This window comes from Pavona decussata, unplaced genomic scaffold (assembly GCF_977016875.1).
Source record: "Pavona decussata unplaced genomic scaffold, jaPavDecu1.1 SCAFFOLD_178, whole genome shotgun sequence".
In the NCBI taxonomy this organism is placed as follows: domain Eukaryota; kingdom Metazoa; phylum Cnidaria; class Anthozoa; order Scleractinia; family Agariciidae; genus Pavona; species Pavona decussata.
Window position 1 is genome coordinate 193,773 of NW_028145588.1, and position 22,629 is coordinate 216,401.

The 22,629-nt window shown below is 39.8% G+C and overlaps 2 protein-coding genes and 2 long non-coding RNA genes across 4 annotated transcripts in view; 2 read left to right on the forward strand and 2 right to left on the reverse strand.

Annotated features, from left to right (window-relative positions):
• LOC146463362 (uncharacterized) overlaps positions 1-22,629 on the forward strand; it is a 403,676-nt gene that overhangs the window by 186,594 nt on the left and 194,453 nt on the right. The gene's annotated exons all lie outside the window — the stretch shown is intronic.
• LOC146463368 (cyclic GMP-AMP synthase-like receptor 1) lies at positions 5,178-6,640 on the reverse strand. The gene has a single exon (XM_085084498.1). The coding sequence runs from the start codon at positions 6,445-6,447 to the stop codon at positions 5,290-5,292; it is 1,158 nt and encodes a 385-aa protein (XP_084940624.1). The 5' UTR covers positions 6,448-6,640; the 3' UTR covers positions 5,178-5,289.
• LOC146463369 (uncharacterized) lies at positions 16,290-17,641 on the forward strand. The gene is made up of 4 exons (XR_014856925.1): positions 16,290-16,374; positions 16,568-16,828; positions 17,066-17,145; positions 17,548-17,641. It is a non-coding gene; the product is annotated as an uncharacterized LOC146463369 (long non-coding RNA).
• Positions 19,461-21,167, reverse strand: LOC146463370 (melatonin receptor type 1A-like). Its single transcript, XM_085084490.1, has one exon. The coding sequence runs from the start codon at positions 20,825-20,827 to the stop codon at positions 19,787-19,789; it is 1,041 nt and encodes a 346-aa protein (XP_084940616.1). The 5' UTR covers positions 20,828-21,167; the 3' UTR covers positions 19,461-19,786.

Below are 22,629 nucleotides of genomic sequence, written 5' to 3' on the forward strand. Positions count from 1 at the left end.
AAGTAGGAGAGGGGAGAGTTTAATGAATAATTAATGTTCCAATTTGTAGCTACGACGAAGAAAAAAAATAAGATGCCTGCTCTACTGGCATTACGCGTGATGCTGGGGCTGATTCATTTATTCCAACTGTATGCTTCGCCGATTGATAAAACTATCCTTGCTAATGGAATAGTTTGAGTCACGACGATCGCGTTACGTTGTTTCCCTTGTGTTACGCGACCCAGACTTTCACCGGAAGTTTGTAAAAATCCATTACGATAACGTAAGCTTCTCAATGACCTCTTTTCAGTCTCGCGTCGTGGTCTAAGACTGTCAAACAAAGCGCAATTCCTTCTCCAGGAACTCACCAATTTCCACCGTTTTAGATGTCGGCTGCTTCTTAGAAGTTATTCTTTCGATTTACTGCTTCAAAATGGTGAAATTTCCGTTTGAAAACGGCACACTTGAGTCCACAACATGTTAAAACAATATGGCGCGACAATTTAATCCGTCTTTAATAAATATATCAAATGATGCATTGACGTCACTCAGGTAGGGGTGAGTGGGTCCCCTCCTTCGCGATATAAGCGACAAGAATGGATTTTGATTGCCCTGCTTTTGTTGAAGACAATCAGAACAATACATCCCGAGTAGGAGAGGGGAGAGTTTAATGAATAAATTAATATACAGATTTGTAGCTACTACGAAGAAAAAAAAAAAAAGAAATCGGCCCGTTTTTAGACACGGTATGCCCTCTCAGGGCATCCCGCGTAAAAAAGAAATCGACCCGTTTTTAGACACGGTATGCCCCTTCAGGGCATCCCGCATAAAAAAAAAAAGAAATCGACCCGTTTTTAGACACGGTATGCCTCCTCAGGGCATCCCGCGTAAAAAAGATATCGACCCGTTTTTAGACACGGTATGCCCCTTCAGGGCATCCCGCATAAAAAAAAAAAAGAAATCGACCCGTTTTTAGACACGGTATGCCTCCTCAGGGCATCCCGCGTAAAAAAGAAATCGACCCGTTTTTAGACACGGTATGCCTCCTCAGGGCATCCCGCGTAAAAAAGATATCGACCCGTTTTTAGACACGGTATGCCCCTTCAGGGCATCCCGCATAAAAAAAAAAAAGAAATCGACCCGTTTTTAGACACGGTATGCCTCCTCAGGGCATCCCGCGTAAAAAAGAAATCGACCCGTTTTTAGACACGGTATGCCCCTTCAGGGCATCCCGCATAAAAAAAAAAAAAGAAATCGACCCGTTTTTAGACACGGTATGCCTCCTCAGGGCATCCCGCGTAAAAAAGAAATCGACCCGTTTTTAGACACGGTATGCCCCTTCAGGGCATCCTGCGTCAAAAAAAAAAAGAAAGAAATCGACCCGTTTTGAGAAACGGTATGCCCCCTCAGGGCATCCCGCGTAATAAATGAAAATAAAAGAAGATGCGGCTAACGTCCCAAATTCGTTTGGAAAGTGAAACTAATCATCACTAATCCCCGAATGTCACCATGGTATGGACGTGCAAGAACCAACGTCCCAAATCTGAATTCGTTTGGAAAGTACAGCGTATCATGAAGAAAATTGCTGGAATAGGAGCAGTGTAGGGTTGAAGTCCTGCTGCAAGCGGGGTTTTTTTCCAGGTTCTCTGGTTTTCTTTTCCCAATAAAAACCATCATTTGCAAATCCCGATTCGACCCGAAACGCACGGAAACCTTTAAAGCGAGCTCTCAAGAGCTCTCTGGTGTTCCGTGGATAAACAAATTAACTGTGCGTTTTAAACATTAAGTAAATGATCAATTAAGTAACCAAATGAAATAATCGTTTAACTAATTGTAATAAAACAACCCAGATGGTTACTTCCGGTTGACTAGTCCACCAGCGCCACTCGACAAACACAAAGCTAAATTAAGTTTCTTGATTTTGGACTCATCAGCAATATGCAACAAGACGTGCAGAAAAAAACATATGAGGCAAGAGGGCAGCTATTTCGGGTTTGTTCGCGATCTTGGGATTTATGGAAAATAAATCGGCTGACTAAATTCATACTTGAATCTATAAATTCCTCACATTCGAGAATTTGTCGACCGTTTCTTCAATAGCTCGTCAAACGTAATCTAAATGGGATTAGTATCCCGAAAGCAAGGAGAAAATGGCATAAATTGTCGTTTACTTACCGATGTAAAAAGGATTCTTGAGTCTGTTGTATCCTAGCCAGCACCACAGACGGACAATTACCAAGGGTTCAGTATACTTGGCGCAGGCTAGTTATATCCTCGTCGCTGTCATATGACCCGCGTCGATTTTGATCGGTGATTCAGAGGAATTTTTATCTCTGACGCAAATTCCTACATGAGATAAATTGTTCTTTACTTACTGATGTGAAAAAAGGTTTTGAACTTGTTATATCCTGCATGTCCAAGCTTGTGCTTCAGATTGACTAACACCGGGGGGTTATAGTCCGTTTTCGGAGCTGCATGGCAAATATATCCTCGTTGCTGTCATGTTATCGTCGATCCGATTCAATGATGTGATTCAGAGGAATTTTAATCTCTGACGTATTTCCTATATACATGGCTGCGGAGGGGCTGAGTATTGGTGCTAGATGAGTTCTGTAATCTAGTTCCCAGATCACCCAAACTGAACTATATGTCACGAAACCTCGTGAAAAGGCTCTTAAAACTTTGAAAACGGTGATCAGACACACACACAAATTAGGTGATTGTTTCAATATGCAGAACGAGTAAAAAATCACCAACTTCGCAATACGTATAATTTAGCCGCAACCTGGCTATTATAGAACGACTTCCTCTGTATATCAGTAGCAGAGTTTGAAACCTCGCCGTTGTACGGCGGCGAGCTGAATGCCTCTGTAAATTCGTTTTCTCCTTCTGTCTCGAAAGACAATGGGCGTACTGCGCCTGAAATGTCAGTTCACTGTATTGGGGCAGTGTCGACTGTGACTGTAGAGTCCAATTCTTTAGTGGCAGTCTCTGTTACAGTTGCTGCATATGTACGCTATTGGTATCGAGGTATATAGTTTTATAAAGTATATAAGTGGCGAGGTATATAAAGAAGACTGAAATCTCGCCTTGTACAACGGTATGAGATATAAAATGCTTCTGTATCTGTATAAATTAAGGAAGACTGATATCCCGCCGTTGTGAATGTCTCGGCTTTGGAAAAGAAAATCATCGTAACACCTGATATATTGGAGCAGAAATTCCTCTTGCTAACAATGAAATACAAACCACCAACATTGACCTACGAGGTCTATATGATCCTTGCCTCAAAACATTCACTGCATAAACATGTTCTATGATTATCTTAGTAGGTCGTAGTATTGCTTAATTTCTTAAGTGAGATATGTTATGTTGATGATCAATTTCTTGCGCTGTGTTTAAATGCTTAGAAATATTTTTCTGGTGCTTTCCTTTTTGTGTCCCTGATTTGTAAAGAAACTTGATCCTTTGAGAACAGTGGAAGGGATTTCCCCAAATGTCACATAAAATGAAAGTGGAAGAAGATGCTAACGTCCCAAATTCGTTTGGAAAGTGCAACTAATCAAGACGAAAATTGCCAGAATTACGTTTACGCTATATACTAAGAGAACCCAAATGGCAAGTCCACCAACACTACTCGACAATCAAAGCTAAATTAATTTTCTTGATTTTCATATAAAGTAATAGGCAACAAGACGTGCAGAGAAATACAAATGAAGCAAGGGGGCAGCATTTTTGCGTTTGTTCGCGATCTGGGGATTTATGGAAAATAAATCAGCTGAATACATCCATACTTGCTTCTGTGAATTCCTCACATTCGGGAATTTCTCGACCGTCTCTTCAATAGTTGGTCAAAAGTAATCGAAATGGGATTAGTATCCCGAAAGCAAAGAAAAAAGGGCATACATTTTGTTTTACTTACCGATGTGAAAAAGGTTTTGGAGCGTGTTATACCCTAGCTTGCGCCACGTATAACAGACGGACAATTATCAAGGGCTCAGTGTAGTCCGTGCAGGCTACGTAGTTAAATCCACGATGCTGTCATGCGAACGTCGATTTAAAATTGGTGAGGTCATTCAGAAGAATTTTTATCTCTGACGAAAATTCCTGTTTGGCCGCAGAAGGGCTGAGTGTTAATGCTAGATTAGTGCTGTAATCTAATTCCCAGATCCCCTAAAATTCAATGTCACGAAACCTCGTGAGACTTTGAAAAGCATCTTTCAACATGGAAAGTGCTCGAAGAGTTTCTTAAAAGCCTTTGCGCACCTGTTCATTTTCCCCTTAATTTTTACATTCGCCCTTTATTTTGTTATTTCTTTGTCGATGTCGTAAAATTGCCATTACACTATCCTGGGAAAGAGATTGCCCTAAGTGAATTGCACCCTTGTTGCTGGGAGAAGGCGAAATTTGGATAAACAGGTTTGGTCTCCACCCTACAGTTCGTAGAAGACCAAAATAGAACGCAAACAAAGGCGTGCCACTGAATGGATCCTGAAGATGAAGGACAGGTTACTCCTGGTACAGGGAAAGGCTTTGGGACCCTGACCACGATCGAGTACGAGATGGAGTACGAGTACGAATTTTCAAATCTAGTTTGCGTCTTTTAGATAACCGCTTGTTACACCAATCTTGTTTCTAGGGTCTCCTTATCTGCTGGTAAACAACGGGAGGGAGCGAGAGTTCTGGGGATGTGACTGATTTGAAATTTGAAAGTCGTACTCATACTCTGATCTGAAGATTCCTATTATTTCTTGAACTGCTACCTCTTTGTTATGACCGAGAAATTTGATCTTTTTCCAGTAAGGCTCTTTATGGTATTTATGGTCTTTATTGGTACTGATCTCAAACTACGTTTCTTTTGTTAGTAACGGCCGAACTCAACTTAACCTTTAATAATACTTACGAATACTTTCCCGTCTTGCAGGACTAGTATGTTTCAGGCTTATTATAAAATTATGGAATGGCGTTTTTCTAAAGAAGTTCCTCTTTGTATTTACTTGTCTACATTAAGACCTTTCTTTCTGGTTCATATTATTCAGCACTTTTGGAATCTGTTTTTGACATAGAATATACTTGTACTTGGACAATTGCAGTATTTAGCAATGTAGTTCTTAAGAGTCGGCTTTAATCTGTTTATTTTTTTTATTATTATTTTAACGGGATGGTACTTTTCAATTGCTTTAATTTTGAACTCGTGCGTAAATAAAGATTGCGCAATACTAGTCTCAAAAAAAGCTTTTACAATGATATGTTTTGGTATAAGTGCACTTTAATTTGGGATAAGAAGAAAAGGCAGAATTGCGAAGATGATCAACCCTGTAGCAAGTCCTTACCCTGTCCTGTGGTTTCACAAATTGTAGCTACACCACAAGCTACACACGATGGTTTCAACATTCTACGCACTCTGTCTTTGAGTATGGAGATTGTGGCAACATTCATGCACGAAAACAGGTTAGCGTTCGGTATAAAGTAATGGGGACAATGTTTATCTTCCAGAAACTTTTCCAAGCAGCGCAGAATGTCCAAGAAACGATCACCTAAATTTTCCGTGGACCATTTCAAAGGATCATTGATTTGATCTCCTACGTGAAAAAGAACAGTTTGTAAATGATACAAAGATAATTCCTTCAATGTCTTGTCTCGCTGTCGCATTTCTGACAGGCATAGAAACAAGTGATATCTTGTAGTACCCAAAGAGAGGAATTTTCTCTTTTCTTCGGGCAAAAATGACAGTTTCCAAAGGGTTTCTGGATCGCTCATAGGAAGTTTACAAGCTTTAGCGACAACATGAGATGGAGGCTTGGATTTTACGGAAAATCTACGGCACCACTCCGAAGTTGTCTTCGGAATCGAAATTGTCGGGATCAAATCCCCGACCAACAAACCATCGTTTATTTGCAAGACAATAGTGGAGCCTTCGCAGAATATTTCTACCGTCTCAACTCCGCCCGGAAACTCATCAATTCCTTGTTCGATGTTGTTGCTCAAGTTTTTAAGAGCGCTCTTCATCGTTAAGTGAAGCTTAGAGCGAACAAGGCTTGCCGAGAGAAACCCATTGAAGTCGAGACAGTCGTTCCAAGTTTCATCGTCTTCAAGTTGTAACCTTGCGAAGCCGCCTTCTTCGGCACGATGAATAAAAAAATTGTCATTGTCATCTAAATACACAGGCACACCAAACTCAAACCTTTGACTTTCCTTTTCTATCATGTCACCGTATGTTGTCCCCTTCTGTAGGATTTCCCCAATGGTAAACCTTTCGTTGACGACTTGTGCATTAATTAGCACTTTAAACACAACAGAAAAATCCAGGCGTTTGCTCCTTTTAACTTGAATTCTTTTCTCCCTCACCTGAAGGGAATAAAACTTATTAAGTTCGCTAGCTAACTTCTCCTGGTACTTGAAAACTTTACAGTTTTGATGTTGCTTTGGCGAAGCTGTTTTGTTTAACTGCGTACAGGAGGCAAACATTTAATGCAGATTTGCTTGCGACATGGCTTTTTTGTGCAAAACTTTTCGATAAAGATCTGAATCTGAAGGAAATCGTCGAAGATGTCGCCGAGGATCTGAAGTTACATCGAAACTTCGTTTCCTCATGGCCAACGCGCTCTTTTCTCTCCTAAGAGATTGGAAAGACATTTTAAACTTAGAAGAGAGAGCGAATGTTAATATTCTACGCGTGTAAACACTAAGTGTTTTAATAACCACCTGCCAGAAGCTGAATATACCAGCCTGGTCACGTGACTTCCTCCAGACGCCATAGAAGTTGGCTCGGTTGAAGCTCTTAATAATAAATCAATAATTAATTGATTAATGAAATGAACAAGAAGTACATGTAATATATCGAACACGAGGAAGAGTGTTTCCTCCGATTTCCAAACACCAAGAAGTAGGTTGGAAAAGCGAGGCGCAGCCGAGTTTTTTAACCAACTTCGAGGTGTTTCGAAATAGGAGGAAACACTCTTTCGAGTGTTTCATATAGCTTCTCAAACTATTGATAATTCTCGGAGAAATTCGAAGCAAAAGTTCACAAAATTTTATGATAATTAAGATCACATTTCTAAACCTCCTTCACGGTAGTGAATTGCTTTGTTTTGGCTTGATGAATTATTAATGAGTTTAAGAAGTTTACTTGAAAAATGGTGATCTTTTAGCTGAATACTGTCCTGAGTTAATCAGTCCACTTTCAGTAAAAACCAGTGACGGTCAGTTTGGAAGGACTACCGCGACAAAATAAAACTACCGCATCCTGTAGTAAAGGATCTAATCAGTAACAAGTTGTAGAACAAATAATCCAATAAAGAGCAAGGCTAATTTCCGACGGTCAGGGAAATATAACGATCATTTGTAACGATCCTTTTATGTTTCTCACCATTCTTTTTCGTTCAGCCCCCGAGGAAAGTTTGTATTGCAAACCGAAATATCGGGCAAAAGTTTGTTTTCTTAAAACAAATATATTTCAGTTATTCGAGCCTTTGTTGTTTATTTTATCAAGCTCGTCACCTCCGCCGTTGAGATCAGTCTACCGTCAGTATTTTGTATTTAAAATAATTTGCTGATCCTAGTCTACAAGTGATCCGGCACCACTCACTGTGGAATTGCAGATTTTATTGTATTAAATATATTTTCCAATCCTTCGAAAGGTACGGCCTTTCTTCTTCAGTGTATGTTTGAGACTGACCCTGAGGCAAGAGACGTTACAATAGCCTGATACCTTAAAAAGGCTAATGTTACATAAATAACAACATGCCTGCTATACTAGCATTACGCGTCATGCTGGGTCTGATTCATTTATTCCAACTGCATGCTTTGCCGATTGATAAAACTATCCTTGCTAATGGAATAGTTTGAGTCACGACGATCGCGTTACGTTGTTTCCCTTGTGTTACGTACGCGACTTAGACTTTCACCGGAAATTTGTGAAGTTCTATTACGATAACGTAAGCTTCTCAATGACCTCTTTTCAGTCTCGCGTCGTGGTCTAAGACTGTCAATTAAAGCACGATTCTTTCGCCATGAACTCACCAATTTCCACCGTTTTAAATGTCGAGTGCTTCTTAGAAGTTATTCTTTCGATTTGCCGCTTCAAAATGGTGAAATTGCTGTTTGAAAACGGCACACTTGAGTCCAGAATATGTTATAAACAATATGGCGCCACATTTTAATGCAGTTTTAATGAAGAAATCAAATGATGCGTTGACGTCACACAGGTAAGGGTGAGTAGGTCCCCTCCCTAGCGATACAAGCGACAGGAATGGATTTTGATTGGCCTGCTGTTGTTGAAGACAATCAGAACAATACATCCCAAGTAGGAAAGGGAAGAGTTTAATGAATAAACAAGATGCCTGCTATACTGGCATCACGCGTGATGCTGGGGCTGATTCATTTATTCCAACTGTATGCTTTGCCGATTGATAAGACTATCCTTGCTAGTGGAATAGTTTAAGTCACGACGATCGCGTGACAATTTAATCCGTCTTTTATAAATATATCAAATGATGCATTGACGTCACACAGGTAGGGGTGAGTGGGCATTTGTGGGCAGTTGGCATTACGTGTGATGCTTGGGCTGATTCATTCATTCCAACTGTATGCTTCGCCGATTGATAAAACTATCCTTGCTAATGGAATAGTTTGAGTCACGACGATCGCGTTACGTTGTTTCCCTTGTGTTGCGCGACTCAGACTATCACCGGAAATGTGTGAAATTCCATTACGATAACGTAAACTTCTCAATGACCTCTTTTCAGTCTCGCGTCGTGGTTTAAGACTGTCAAACAAAGCACGATTCCTTCGCCAGGAACTCACCAATTTCCACCGTTTTAAATGTCGGGTGCTTCTTAGAAGTTATTCTTTCGATTCACCGCTTCAAAATGGTAAAATTTCCGTTAGAAAACGGCACACTTAAGTCCAGAACATGTTAACAATATGGCGCGACAATTTAATCTGTTTTTAATAAATATATCAAATGATGCTTTGACGTCACACACGTAGGGGTGAGTGGGTCCCCTCCCTCGCGATTTAAGCGACAAGAATCGATTTCGATTGGCCTGCTGTTGTTGAAGACAATCAGAACAATACATCCCGAGTAGGAGAGGGGAGACTTTAATGAATAAATTAATGTACCGATTTGTAGCTACGACGAAGAAAAAAAAAAAAAAGAAATCCACCCGTTTTTAGACACGGTATGCCCCCTCAGGGCATCCCGCGTAATTAATCTACCGATTTGTAGCTACGACGAAAAAAAAAAAAAGAAAGAAAGAAAAGAAATCGACCCGTTTTTAGACACGGTATGCCCTTTCAGGGCATCCCGCGTAGAAAAAAAACGACCCGTTTTTAGACACGGTATGCCCCCTCAGGGCATCCCGCGTAAAAACAAGATGCCTGCCATACTGGCATTACGCGTGATGCTGAGGCTGATTCATTTATTCCAACTGTATGCTTCGCCCATTGATAAAACTATCCTTGCTAATGGAATAATTTGAGTCGCGACGATCGCGTTACGTTGTTTCCCTTGTGTTACGCGACTTAAACTTCCACCGGAAATTTGTGAAGTTCTATTACGATAACGTAAGCTTCTCAATGACCTCTTTTCAGTCTCGCGTCCTGGTCTAAGACTCTCAAACAAAGCAAGATTTCTTTGCCATGAACTCACCAATTTCCACCGTTTTAAATGTCGAGTGCTTCTTAGAAGTTATTCTTTCGATTTGCCGCTTCAAAATGGTGAATTTGCTTTTTTGAAAACGGCACACTTGAGTCCAGAATATGTTATAAACAATATGGCGCCACAATATAATGCAGTTTTAATGAAGAAATCAAATGATGCGTTGACGTCACACAGGTAAGGGTGAGTGGGTCCCCTCCCTAGCAATATAAGCGACAAGAATGGATTTTAATTGGCCTGCTGTTGTTGAAGACAATCAGAACAATACATCCCAAGTAGGAATGGAAAGAGTTTAATGAATAAATTAATGTACCGATTTGTAGCTACGAGGAAAAAAAAAAAAAAAAAGAAAAGAAATCGACCCGTTTTTAGACACGGTATGCCCCCTCAGGGCATCTCGCGTAAAAACAAGATGCCTGCTATACTAGCATTACGCGTGATGCTGGGGCTGATTCATTAATTCCAACTGTATGCTTCGCCCATTGATAAAACTATCCTTGCTAATGGAATAGTTTGAGTCACGACGATTGCGTTACGTTGTTTCCCTTGTGTTACGCGACTTAAACTTTCACCGGAAATTTGTGAAGTTCTATTACGATAACGTAAGCTTCTTAATGACATGTTTTCAGTCTCGCATCCTGGTCTAAGACTGTCAAACAAAGCAAGATTCCTTCGCCATGAACTCACCAATTTCCACCGTTTTAAATGTCGAATGCTTCTTAGAAGTTATTCTTTCGATTTGCCGCTTCAAAATGGTAAAATTGCTGTTTGAAAACGGCACACTTGAGTCCAGAATATGTTATAAACAATATGGCGCCACAATATAATGCAGTTTTAATGAAGAAATCAAATGATGCGTTGACGTCACACAGGTAAGGGTGAGTAGGTCCCCTCCCTAGCGATATAAGCGACAAGAATGAATTTTGATTGGCCTGCTTCTGTTGAAGACAATTAGAACAATACATCCCGAGTAGGAGAGGGGTGAGTTTAATGAATAAATTAATGTACTGATTTGTGGCTACGAGGAAGAAAAAAAAAAAAAAAAAGACGCCTGCTATACTGGCATTACGCGTGATAACACAAACTGCAAGGCTGATACTACGTGAAAGAGTTGACTTTGCGAGACAACAACCCGACAGAAACCGACAAAACAGGGCTGCAACCGTGGACAGCTGTTTCGTTCTTATTGGAACTCGTCAGCACGGTGTAGCAGTTCTATATGAAACCAGCAACAGAGCCAGCTCAAATAAAATGCAACAAAACCCATGTCCTATCAAGTTTCGTACTTTGAACCTGCCCGCTCCCCGAATCACGCGTTGCCACACCACGTGCCTCAGGGAGAAAGCAGACAAAGCATCGAATTCCTGTCTCGCAAAGTCAACTGAATGTAGATGGCCAAGACCATCTTAACATTGAAACGCATGGACAAAACCATGCTTAAAAGGCGCGTGATGCTGGGAATGATTCATTTATTCCAACTGTATGCTTCGCCGATTGATAAAACTATTGTTGCGAATGGAATAGTTTGAGTCACGACGATCGCGTTACGTTGTTTCCCTTGTGTTACGCGACTCAGACTATCACCGGAAGTTTATGAAGTTTCATTACGATAATGTAAGCTTTTCAGTGACCTCTTTTCAGTCTTGCGTCGTGGTCTAAGACTGTCAAACAAAGCACGATTCCTTCGCTATGAACTCACCAGTTTCCACCGTTTTAAATGTCGGCTGCTTCTTAGAAGTTATTCTTTCGATTTACCGCTTCAAATTTTGATTGGCCTGCTGTTGTTGACGATAATCAGAACAATACATCCCGAGTTGGAGAGGGGAGAGTTTAATGAATAAATTAATGTACCGATTTGTAGCTACGACGAGGAAAAAAAAAAAAAAGAAATCGACCCGTTTTTACACGGTATGCCCCCTCAGGGCATCCTGCGTAATAAATTAATGTACCGATTTGTGGCTACGACGAAGAAAAAAAAAAGAAAACAAAAACAAAATCGACCCGTTTTTAGAGACGGTATGCCCCCTCAGGGCATCCTGCGTAAAAAAAAAAAAAAAAAAGAAATCGACCCGTTTTTAGACACGGTATGCCCCCTCAGGGCATCCCGCGTAAAAAGAAATCGACCCGTTTTTAGACACGGTACGCCCTCTCAGGGCATCCCCCGTAATAAAAAAGAGCGCGACCGAGATCTTAACTCGGTGCCCAGTCCTGCACAGTTATCAAATTTGATAACCGCGTGACGTCACAACATGGCGCCAGCTCAGAGCTCGGTGAGTTTTCGGAGAGTAAATAATAGTAAAAGAAGTAAGAAGTGGCGAGTAGACCTCAAGAAACCCCCGGGCTTATACTGAGAGGTCTCTTCGGAGATATGTTGGGACTTTAAGATCAGTAAAGACATTGTATTGAGATTTTTTAACATACGTTGGTGGTAAGACTATAAAGACATAACAGAGTCGGACGTTTCATGCAATTAACTTAGGAAATCAAGAAGCTTTCTTTTGAAGGTGGATAGACTAGGGGAAGACGTAATTGATAATGGCAAAGCATTCCATATTTTTGGCCCTCTATAGAGTATAGTAAATTGCTTGATATTAGTTCGGCAGGTGTGAGGTCGAAAATGAGCTGAGGTTCTAGTATCATAATCATGAATTTGACCACCAGTCGGAAATAAATTTAGAAAGGGCGAAGGCAGCAAACGTTGGTGATAGGAAAACATAAATTTTGCAATATAAAAGGAATTCAGTTTAAAAATATCGAGGATATTCAATTGTGCAAATAAAGGTGCAGAAGGTGCAAGGTGATTAGAATTTGTCATAGCTCGCACAGCTTGTTTTTGAAGAAGAAAAATGCGATTTAAGTTTGTTACATAAGTAGAAGACCAAACTGTAGTACAATAAGTTAAATAGGGATAAATTAAGGTGTAATACAAAGATTTTTTAGTGTTTGATGACAAAAGGAAACGAAATCTGTACATTATACCAACGGACTTAGAGATTTTCTTGCAAATATAACTGATATGCGATTTTCAGGTGAGACCTTCATCAATATAAATACCTAAGAACTTAACTTCTGTTACTTGCTTGAGGGGTATACTGTCAAGTGAAATTTGGGAGCTCATGCGGACAGATTTTTGTTTGGGTTTAAATATAACATAATTGGTTTACTTTATGTTAACAGAAAGTTTGTTTGATTTCATCCATAAGCTAATCTTAGTCAGTTCACTATTCATTACAGAGGCAACATGATCAGGGTCTGAATTGGAGTAAAAGATACTAGTGTCATCTGCAAAGAGCAGGCATTCTGCCAGTCTGGTTGTTTTGGGAAGATCATTGATATATAATATGAAAAGTAAAGGGCCTAATATGGAACCCTGTGGAACACCGCATCTAATTATCTGTTCGGAGGAACGGGTATCGTTAATCTGGACGAATTGGGTACGGTTGGAGAAATAACTTTTAATCCATTGCAATGCTAGTCCACAGACACCATAATGTTCAAGTTTCTCAAATAAGATTTGGTGGTCTAGCGTGTCAAACGCTTTAGAAAGGTCAAGAAAAACACCTGCCGTGATCTCATTTTGGTCAATGGACGTTGCAATTTTATTAACAAGGTAAGTTAGCGACAGCGTAGTGGAATGGTTTTTACGAAAACCAAACTGGAGTTGGTAAAAGATATCATGGCTATTTGCGAATTCTACTAGTCGATTGTGCATGACCTTTTCGAAGAATTTCGAAAAATTAGGAAGTAGTGAGATTGGTCTGTAATTAGTGAATAAATCCGGTTCATCACCTTTAAATACAGGAATCACTTTGGCAAGTTTTAGCTTGTCTGGGAATATTCCTTTGGAAAAGGATAAATTAATAATATTCTTAAGAGGTTCCGATACTACTTCAAAAGTGTTTTTGATAACATACATAGAAATATCGTCATATCCTGGGGCTTTCCCAGACTTCATGGACATACAGATTCCATTCAGCTCTTCAACAGTCGTCGGCTTCAAAATCAGAGACTCATTGAACTGATCATTCAAAAAAGAGTGGAAAGAAGAGTTCACCGGAGGTATTTTCGCTGCTAAATTAGGTCCTACGTTAGCAAAATAATTACAGAATCCATTTGCTATTTCTACAGGGTCGGTAAGAATGCTACCATCAGATCTAAATGACGAAGGAAAAGGAGGTCTACATTTACGCTTGTTGATAACTTCATTGATTAATTTCCAGGTCTCCTTTAGGTCATTTTTAGCCGAAGCAAACCTTTGGTCATAATAATGGCGTTTGGCAATTCTAATGAGATGGGTTAATTTGTTTCTGTAAGACTTATATTGTAACTCCCTCGTTGGATTAGGTGATCTCAGTAATTGTCTATACAGCTTGTTTTTCTTTCGAACAGAAGCTAATAAAGATTTGGTTATCCATGGGGAATAAGGCCTTTTACAATTCTTAACTTTATGAGGCTTCAATGGGAAACATAAATTATAAAGCCGCGAATATTCGGACAAGAATTTATTGTAAGAATCATTGGGGTCTTTATCATGTAGAAGTTCAGTCCAATCGACTTGAGAGAGGCGAGTTTTGAAATTATTTAAATTTGCCGTAGAGAAGTTTCTCACAGGTCGGTTGCCAATTCTTTTATGAACATGAACAGAAGAGTCATCAGAGACATAGGCAAATACTGGTAAATGATCGGATATGTCACTTATGACAATGCCTTTTAAAACGCTAGGTGAGAAATGATTTGTGAATATGTTGTCAATTAAAGTGGCCGAGTGTGCAGTAATACGAGTTGGTCTGTCGATTAGAGGAACAAACATGTGCGAAAACAGACAATCAACAAATTCTTGAGTGGGTTCGTGGTCGGCGTATCGCAGGAGGTCCAAATTTTAAAAGTCGCCGGTGAGGTAGCAGCACTTGTCACTTCTAGAGAGTTTTGAGAGGATGTCAGTGAATTTTTCCATGAAGCCGGTTAGGTGATGATTTGGAGGGCGATAGATGACGCCTACTATTATATTTTTCCCATGGGGGACTGAAATTTCTACAAACAACGATTCAATGACATCTGGATCAGAGACATTACAGTCTGAACAAATTTTGTAATCAAGATTATCTTGCAAATAAAGACCCGTTCCACCGCCAGATTTAGTACCACGGTGATTTGAAATAAAAGCGTATCCCGGAATATTGACTAGATCAGCAGATAGATCATTTAGCCAAGTTTCAGATACCGCAATCGCAGAAAAAGGCTTTTGCAGACGACCTAGTAGGAATTTAAACTTGTCAAAATTTCTAATTAGACTACGTGCATTCAAATGAAGTACAGAAAAATTCGGGTTGTAATGCTCAGTAGAGGCTTTAGCATTAATTTCATCTTCGACAAAATAGTTACTAGAAGAAGAACAGAATGAAAAGTTTCTGTCTGGGTCAAGTTGACTAGTATAAAAGTCGGAAGACTTCGATTGATCAGTTGGGTTAAATAAAAGACTATTTAAGCGTTCAGTGTCATAGTTTAAAGGTCCATGAGATACTTCGTATAAAACTGTGTTGAAAGAAGCATTGTCTAAGTGATTGAAAGGAAGAGATGACAGATCAGCATCGTTTGCGATCGGCATAATGTTGATAATTTTAATATAAATAAGATAACTTATCTTGAGCTGGTCGGTTCAGCGAGACGCTGGAGTTCAGTGTGGTTCTTGATCTTTACTGGACGGGAAGTTGCGGATTTCCGCAGGAAGATAGAACAGTTCTTCACCCAGCAAAAACTGTAGCGATGTTCCTCTTGAAACTTCTTCGCGTCAATGAGCAATCTCTGAGTCTTCAGGGTTAAATGATCGTATACCGCAGCTTGAGATAAGGACACTTCAGTTGATAGTCCAAGGAGACTTGGAGAAACCGCTCTGATTTCTCGACGGCGATTGATAACTTGGTCTTTAACAAGCCTTCTTGTGAACTTACAAATGATCGGGGGAGAGCCTGAAGAAGCGCTTCTGGTCGGAACACGGTGGGCGATATCGATATCTTGCAGGGAAATTTCCACTCCCATTTCTTTAAATAATTTGACGCATAAAGTAGATGTATCCAAAGCAGTTTCGGGAGAATTCACTTCAGGAATCCCAGCTATTTTGACGTTGTACTGATAACTATAGCGGTCAATGGCGTCGATAGCTTCGGCAATTTCTCCTACTTGCTCCACTAGACTGTTTAACTTCTTAGTAAGACCTTGAAGTTGTTCTTTAGCTTCCTTTCGGAAAGCAGACAGAGAATCATACTCTGCACTAAGAAACTCAAGACATTTAACTGACTCGTTGTCGATGTCGTCGTTGACGTGCGAGCCGCCATTACTCTCAGATGCAACTTGTACTTCTTTGTCAGCGAGAGAATATTCCAAGTTCTTGAACTCATTCTGTAGCACCTCCAATTGCGCTTGTAATTTGTCGTTTTTCTTCCTGAGACTTTTAACTGTGTCTGTAGGCATTTCTGGCAAAGTAGTGTTAAGTTTTGTCGAAATACTTTGGAGCGGTTAACAACACGTCCGGAGCGGACAAGCATTCATTCAAGTTCAATAGTTTCGGTTATTTTTCGGTTGTGCTCGCGTTCCATACCGAGATTTCCAAGCCTGAACGTCGATAGAAAAAATTCTAAACTTCAAGGCCCTGCAAAAATGGCGACCATCGGGAAAGAAATATGCGAGATCTTCCTTTGCGATTTGAAGAGGTGGTACGAAATGACAGTCCCTTTCAGGTATGTTTATTGTCTTTGCCATCGATTTTAAGGCAGTTGTAGATTTTTGTGGTACACGAAGAAAAAATGTCGTGATCTTCATTAATATATCTTTTGATTCAACACTTATTTGCCGAAGGGCATGAAGAATTGTAAGAGGGCACTATGATATTTTGATTTGCGGTCTGATTCCGACGCCACTGACCGCTTCTAGGATGACTAGAAATGAAGGGAGCATTGTGGATTTCCACCGAGAGAAAATAGCTACTTAACCTTTGGAAACAGGGATTCGTTTTAACTTACAATGCGAGTTGCTCTCGGTGGAATAAATACCGGAGGAATCTTGATGTCCAAGAGCGCCAAGAAAGCGTGTACGTTGAGAGATGTTGCTGGCAAGCAAATAGGCGGAGTACAATACTTTCTCAATAAAGAGAAAAAGGAGCTCATGGACTGCGGAAAAGTCTAGTGATGAAGGGTAGGATTTCAAAATTAAGACGGTTATCCAGGAACGATTTTGATAAACAACTCAGTCGAAAATTATCGAACGCTTTGTTCCGGAAATACCTCCTTGACAATTACATGTCTTTGTCTTGTTCAGTATCGTTACTAATATTACTGGATACGAACGGAAATAATTCGTATTTTTCTAGGTGGTATATTTAAGCTTACATTTACATGACTGTAATAGTTTTATTTCTGTACTCGTGGTTAGATTAATAACCAGCCAGCCGACAGTAACCACAGAGAGTGAATTCAGAGCTCGGTGATGAAGGTGACATGCCGGATGTTGAGGTATGCCTTCACAGTACGATTTTACGATTTTCCCAAAATGTAATTATCCTTTACAAATTTATGCTTGGTGTTTTAAGCCCGTGTAATGCCAGACTCACAACAGTTCGAGCTTTGAGCCACAGCAAACAACCTCAATACGCCCTTTCAAGAACAATTTAAACGGGACTTGGCCGTTGCACTTCTATTTTATCTTTGATTTTACTTCTATGACCTTCTATTGCAGTACGTCGCTTCAATTATCTAGGACAGATCGAAGCGACTCTACACACGTCGCTACTCAATCGAATCATCGCCTCCTGCACTTTCGAAATCCCTGGTACAAGAAAGAAACAAAATTTATTTGAAGTCCCATTTTAAAAGTTAGTTATAACGCAAAATTTCCTCATTTCTTCATTCATACAGATTGACGAAGGACAAGAAGGAGAGGAGCAAGGCAACAAGAAGTTCAAATCATGTTAATATTTATGCAATAAACAAGCATCTTTGATGGAAGTTATTTTCTTGGGATTAGTGTTTCTTTTTGATCGGCTATCGCTCAGGAATTCTGTTCTTTAGCCAAAGCCGCTCGAGGTTTCCTCGGTCCACCACGACGCTATGAGGCTTTCGATAGATATCAAAATGAGCTTTGTCAGTTAATTATGGACAAAGATTGTTTCGTATTTTCCTGATGTCAGGCCAAAATTCCTATTCTAAGCCTTTCCTTGCGTACAATTCACTGTGCGACCGAAATCGAATGTTGAATTAGAGCCCCATCAAAATGTTTTCATATTGAAATGGCCACCATATTGAAAGAAGATGGTTGCTATGATAACATGTCACGTGAGCTGTAACTTGGGGTTTGATTGGCTAATAGTTTGTTTTAGTCCCGGTTATCAAATTTGATAACTGTGCCGGACTGGTGCCTCACGGCCCGAGAAATTAACAATGACTTAAGATTCATAAAATTTCAAATTCGCGTTAGTAACATGCATCGTTAATTTCCTGTAATAAGGTATTGGTAACCGCTCTCATGCATTTTGTTAAAAACTTGTCGCCTCTTTTCTTAATTGCTTTTCCTATTTTTTCTAATAACAGGGGCACGTGTCTCAGGGGCTATTTACATGGGGGGAGGAAGATCCTAGACTCCCTAGGATCGATCATCTTAGCGCCATATGTTTTCCTTATGCAGTTTACATGCAAAAGGTTGTACTTGACCCTAGTCACGCTTGGGTCGTCCTAGAGATAGGATCTTCCTAGCTGAGAGATGGGAAAATCCTAGCACCATGTAAACTACTTTCGCTCGGAAGATCTTATAACTAGGGACAAAAAGAACAAACATGGCGGCAGCCGGGCGTTCAGCTGCTCAAGGCCGACAGTTAAATCAAACGAAAAGTTTTTCCGCCTTCTCGGATCTTCCTGGTGCTAGGATCTTTCTCCATCCATGTAAACAGCCCCTCAGTAGGGCGTATTGTGAAAATCATTCGCTTCAAAATTTCATAAAAAAGCACCTGAATAAGGACAAATAATAACCAGATTGTTGCGACAAAAAAGACACCACATTTGGCAACCAAGTATTTCAAAGCATGTCGGTAGCGACAATTTGAATTTGATCTGCCCTTGTTCCGAGAATTGAATGAATGAATGAATGAATGAATGAATGAATGAATGAATGAATGAATGAATGAATGAATGAATGAATGAATGAATGAATGAATGAATGAATGAATGAATGAATGTTTATTTCCCACAATTATAAGTTTGATGCTTATTTGCGAATATTATAAGTAAATGCTGTCACTTTCTGCTCCCCTTCATCTACAAAGAGAGATTACCTTAAACATGCTACCAGCTACACGCAGCTTAATGATTTCCTCAGAAAACTAATCTATTTTTGAAAGGATTAAGCCATTTGGTGCGTTTTGTCAACGGCGCCAGTTGATCAAAATAACCAGACTGGGTAAGTTTTTAATTACAATTTTTCATGAAAATTCAAGACGTCGTTATTGAAACTCGTCTGGGTTTACAAAATTTGAATAAGAAAGGGCAAAATTGAACCCTTTTAGCTGTTGTCAAACCGCGCCATACTGAGAATGCCGCCAAGCCAATTTGCAATAATTGTCAACCCCCATCTTCAGGAGTACTCTTCAGTAAGTTTCCTCTTAAATGCGATTGTTACCGAAATTGCTTAATTGCTTGCAAAGAATTCGAATAACAATAAACAAAATGAGGACACTTTCTACTTTCGCTCTCTATTAGTAGGCTTGATAAAGTGGGCTAAAGATAAAAACGAGCCGACTTATCATATGTTGTCTCTCAAAACGTATTTTGCTCGATAATTGAACTTCACTGTAACCGTTTATTAAGAACTCATTGCAGGCTGTAAGGAAAAATTACAGAGTTACAATACAAACTAAAATATAGAAACTACGTATGTAGCTTGACGTAACCTTTCGCTTCGACGTGTTACAACATGATTTTTAAGCTGGAAAGCCCCTTTCTGAATGTAATGTTATTCTATAGTTATACTGCTAGTAGGAAAAATTTCTGAAAATTAATTCCTAAACAAAACCGTTTCCACTTTTCTCTGCAAACTAAAATCCAGTTCAGTAACACTTCTCTGTACTAAAGAGCAAATATAGGGAACCTCGGTCGCCAAAGTTAATTATGAGATATCTCTTACATTAATACGAGGCTTTTTCAACTGCAAAGGTTTCACCAACCTCCTGAATTCGTCTCTAAATGTTGCGTATATGTAGCCAAATATTATAGGATTAGCAATACTGCTTACACCGACTAGGTACGTCGCGAAGAAATACGCTTGTCGTGGAAGGCAAAAGTCCCCGTTGGCTGTGTCGATGGAAGTTATGACATATAGAGGAGTCCAACAGACGAAAAATGCAAAAGTGATCGCAAATAATGCTTTGGTCATCAAAATATCGTCTGATGATAGCTTATGACTTGGCGCAGTGTTGGCCTCTGGCGTGTCTTTGCGTCTTCGTGGCGGAGTCGCTGACGCGGTGGGATGTTCCGTGTTCTTCAAGCTTTTTGTGTGCTGTTTCACTGCGCTGCATATTCGCAAATAGCAACAAGCCACGATTACCATGGGCAGGATAGTAAAAAAAATAATCCTATAAATGGTTTGCTTTTCTCGCGCATTCTCTATGGTGTAGAAACAAATCATCATTCCTGGATGAAAAGCAAATTTGTGGCCTTCAAGGAGGTAAGGTAAAGGTGCGCAAATGGCGCAGATTGAAACAAAAGCGAACGATAGCAAGATGTACTTTCTAACAAACAGCTTCGTATAAATGCCTGGACGAAGGACTCGAACATAGCGGTTTATTGCCGTAAGTGGGAGCATCAGTTGGGCTGTATAGGCCAGCACCACTGAGCAATACGCTTGAAACTGGCATACAAACCACGAGAAGTTCCAACTTCCGTAAATACTGACGCTGCAGAGAAAAGGCATTACCAACGAGGCAGTGAGAAGATCCGCTACAGCCAGCACAAGAACATAAATATTTGTTACTCGTCGAAGGCGATTGTTGACGTAAACTGTCCAGCAGAGGATTGCGTTTGAAAACAAAGCTGCGATGTTTAAAACAACGCACAGTGCTGCTTCAACAACAGCTGTGGCCATGTGTCGATTAGAGAGCTGTTCAGCGAGGAACTCGAGACCCGTCGTTTTACGAGAAGCGTTTAACATGTTTGTCAAAGGTCGAGTGGTAGATCTCGAGCTGCAATAAACTCAACTTAAAATTAAACTTCCTCACGTACCACCTGCGCTTCGTTATCGGTTGATTTCCAATTTCTGTTGTAGTTTGAATAATAATCGCTTATTTTAAATGCAGAGGATTAGATCAAGGATACTTGAATACGACCACCTACCGTCTATACTATCTTAAAACCAAAACAATTTCAGAGTAAAATGAAACAATTTAGTAGGAAATTTAATAGTCGAATCAACCGCCATCATGAATCATTCAAGAGCATCTAGATTAACGTGGGAAGGTCTTTCCCTGTTTGCATTAGATTTCTTGAGGAAAATTTCCTCGTGTTTTCGTGGTTGTAAAAATTTAATTCAGTGAGTGTGAATTTTTTAAATAGACATTGGTGACAGACTTGTTTAAAATGTAATTTTAATGTAAAGTAGGATTTCAAGGACCAGGAGCCTGTAAGGACCTATTGTTTGGGATATCAATATTGAAAACAAGTTAATGTCTTGTAATTGGTTTGGTAAGCCTATAGCCAAAGCATTATCCACCTGAAACAAATAATATTTTACACAGCTAGTCCGCAACAACACCACAGTAATCTTCTCCCGTACAAAGAAGCGCCCTATATCAAAAGCCTAACACCTTTTCTGACAAGGGATTGAAATTCAGCTGAGAACTTTGTCTTTTCTCATGAGTATTACTTTTGTTGGCTTTCTAATTGTTATTGACACACTATTTAAAAGTGTGTTTATAAAAAGACCTAGATAGTACGTCCAAAGATGTCTCCTTTCAGCTCAGGATTGCGAAGTGATGACATCATGAGACATGGTAATTAGGTTATGATTACCAAACGGCGGCCAGAATGGATCCGCCATCTTGGATTTCTGGATTCTCCTAAAACTTCCGGAAAGCGCCAAAACTGAACGAAAAGTAATCAAAGCCAATAAAGGAACACTAATATGCGCTAAAAAAAAGTCACGGGAAGAAAAGTGATTTTTCTTCATTTTAGTAAGTGGTACGGTTTTGTTATTTTCTGAAAAAAAAAACGGCCACTCAAAAGTTGGTTGCCATGGTAACATTAAAGTGAATCAAAACTAACCGACCTATAAATTTCTGAAAAAGTCCTGAAGTTTCAGGGCGCTTGCTCAAATATTGAAAATTTTATTTAGCCTCAAAGTCACCGTGGGCAACATTGCTCCCCCCCTCCCCTTCCTCCCTTCCGGTCTACATAGGGTTAATTAAGGCCTGCAAATTAAAAGTGTCCCTAGAAGAGCTAAGTGGAGCCATAAGAAGAGAGCTATGGAATATGGCAAAAGAGTCAACATGTGCACCTGACATGCGATTACCATCTGTGCGTCTATACAGGGTCTACGATGCTCGTATTTCAATCAGCAGAAATGTCGATTTAAAGGCGAAGTCTCACGAGGATTTGATGTCATGGCAAAACCTTAATTGTCTAGTTTTGTTATAATTATCACCCAGTGCAATAAAACTGTCGATAAGTACCTCTAGTCAGAGCCAGAGCAGGTCGGAATGGTTTGAAACTTGAAAGTTTTCGCTTTTTTGTTTCCAAAATGCGCTAGAACAAATGAAGAGTTTTTCCTTTAAATAATTTTTTTCTCGTTTTTCCAGAATAATATAGAAGCTAAGTGAAGGTCTCATTTAACCATTTTTACCAAAAGAGGTTAAAAACGCCAATGCTGACATTCTCTTTAGGATACAGTTTGACGCGACAATACTCTTTCAAGGATAGTCTTAAAATTTGCCGCTGCTCAAATTCCACAGGACAACG

Coding starts and splice junctions, on each gene's coding strand:
- LOC146463368 (XM_085084498.1), bottom strand. CDS start 6,447: ATGTTTGCCTCCTGTACGCAGTTAAACAAAACAGCTTCGCCAAAGCAA.
- LOC146463370 (XM_085084490.1), bottom strand. CDS start 20,827: ATGTTAAACGCTTCTCGTAAAACGACGGGTCTCGAGTTCCTCGCTGAA.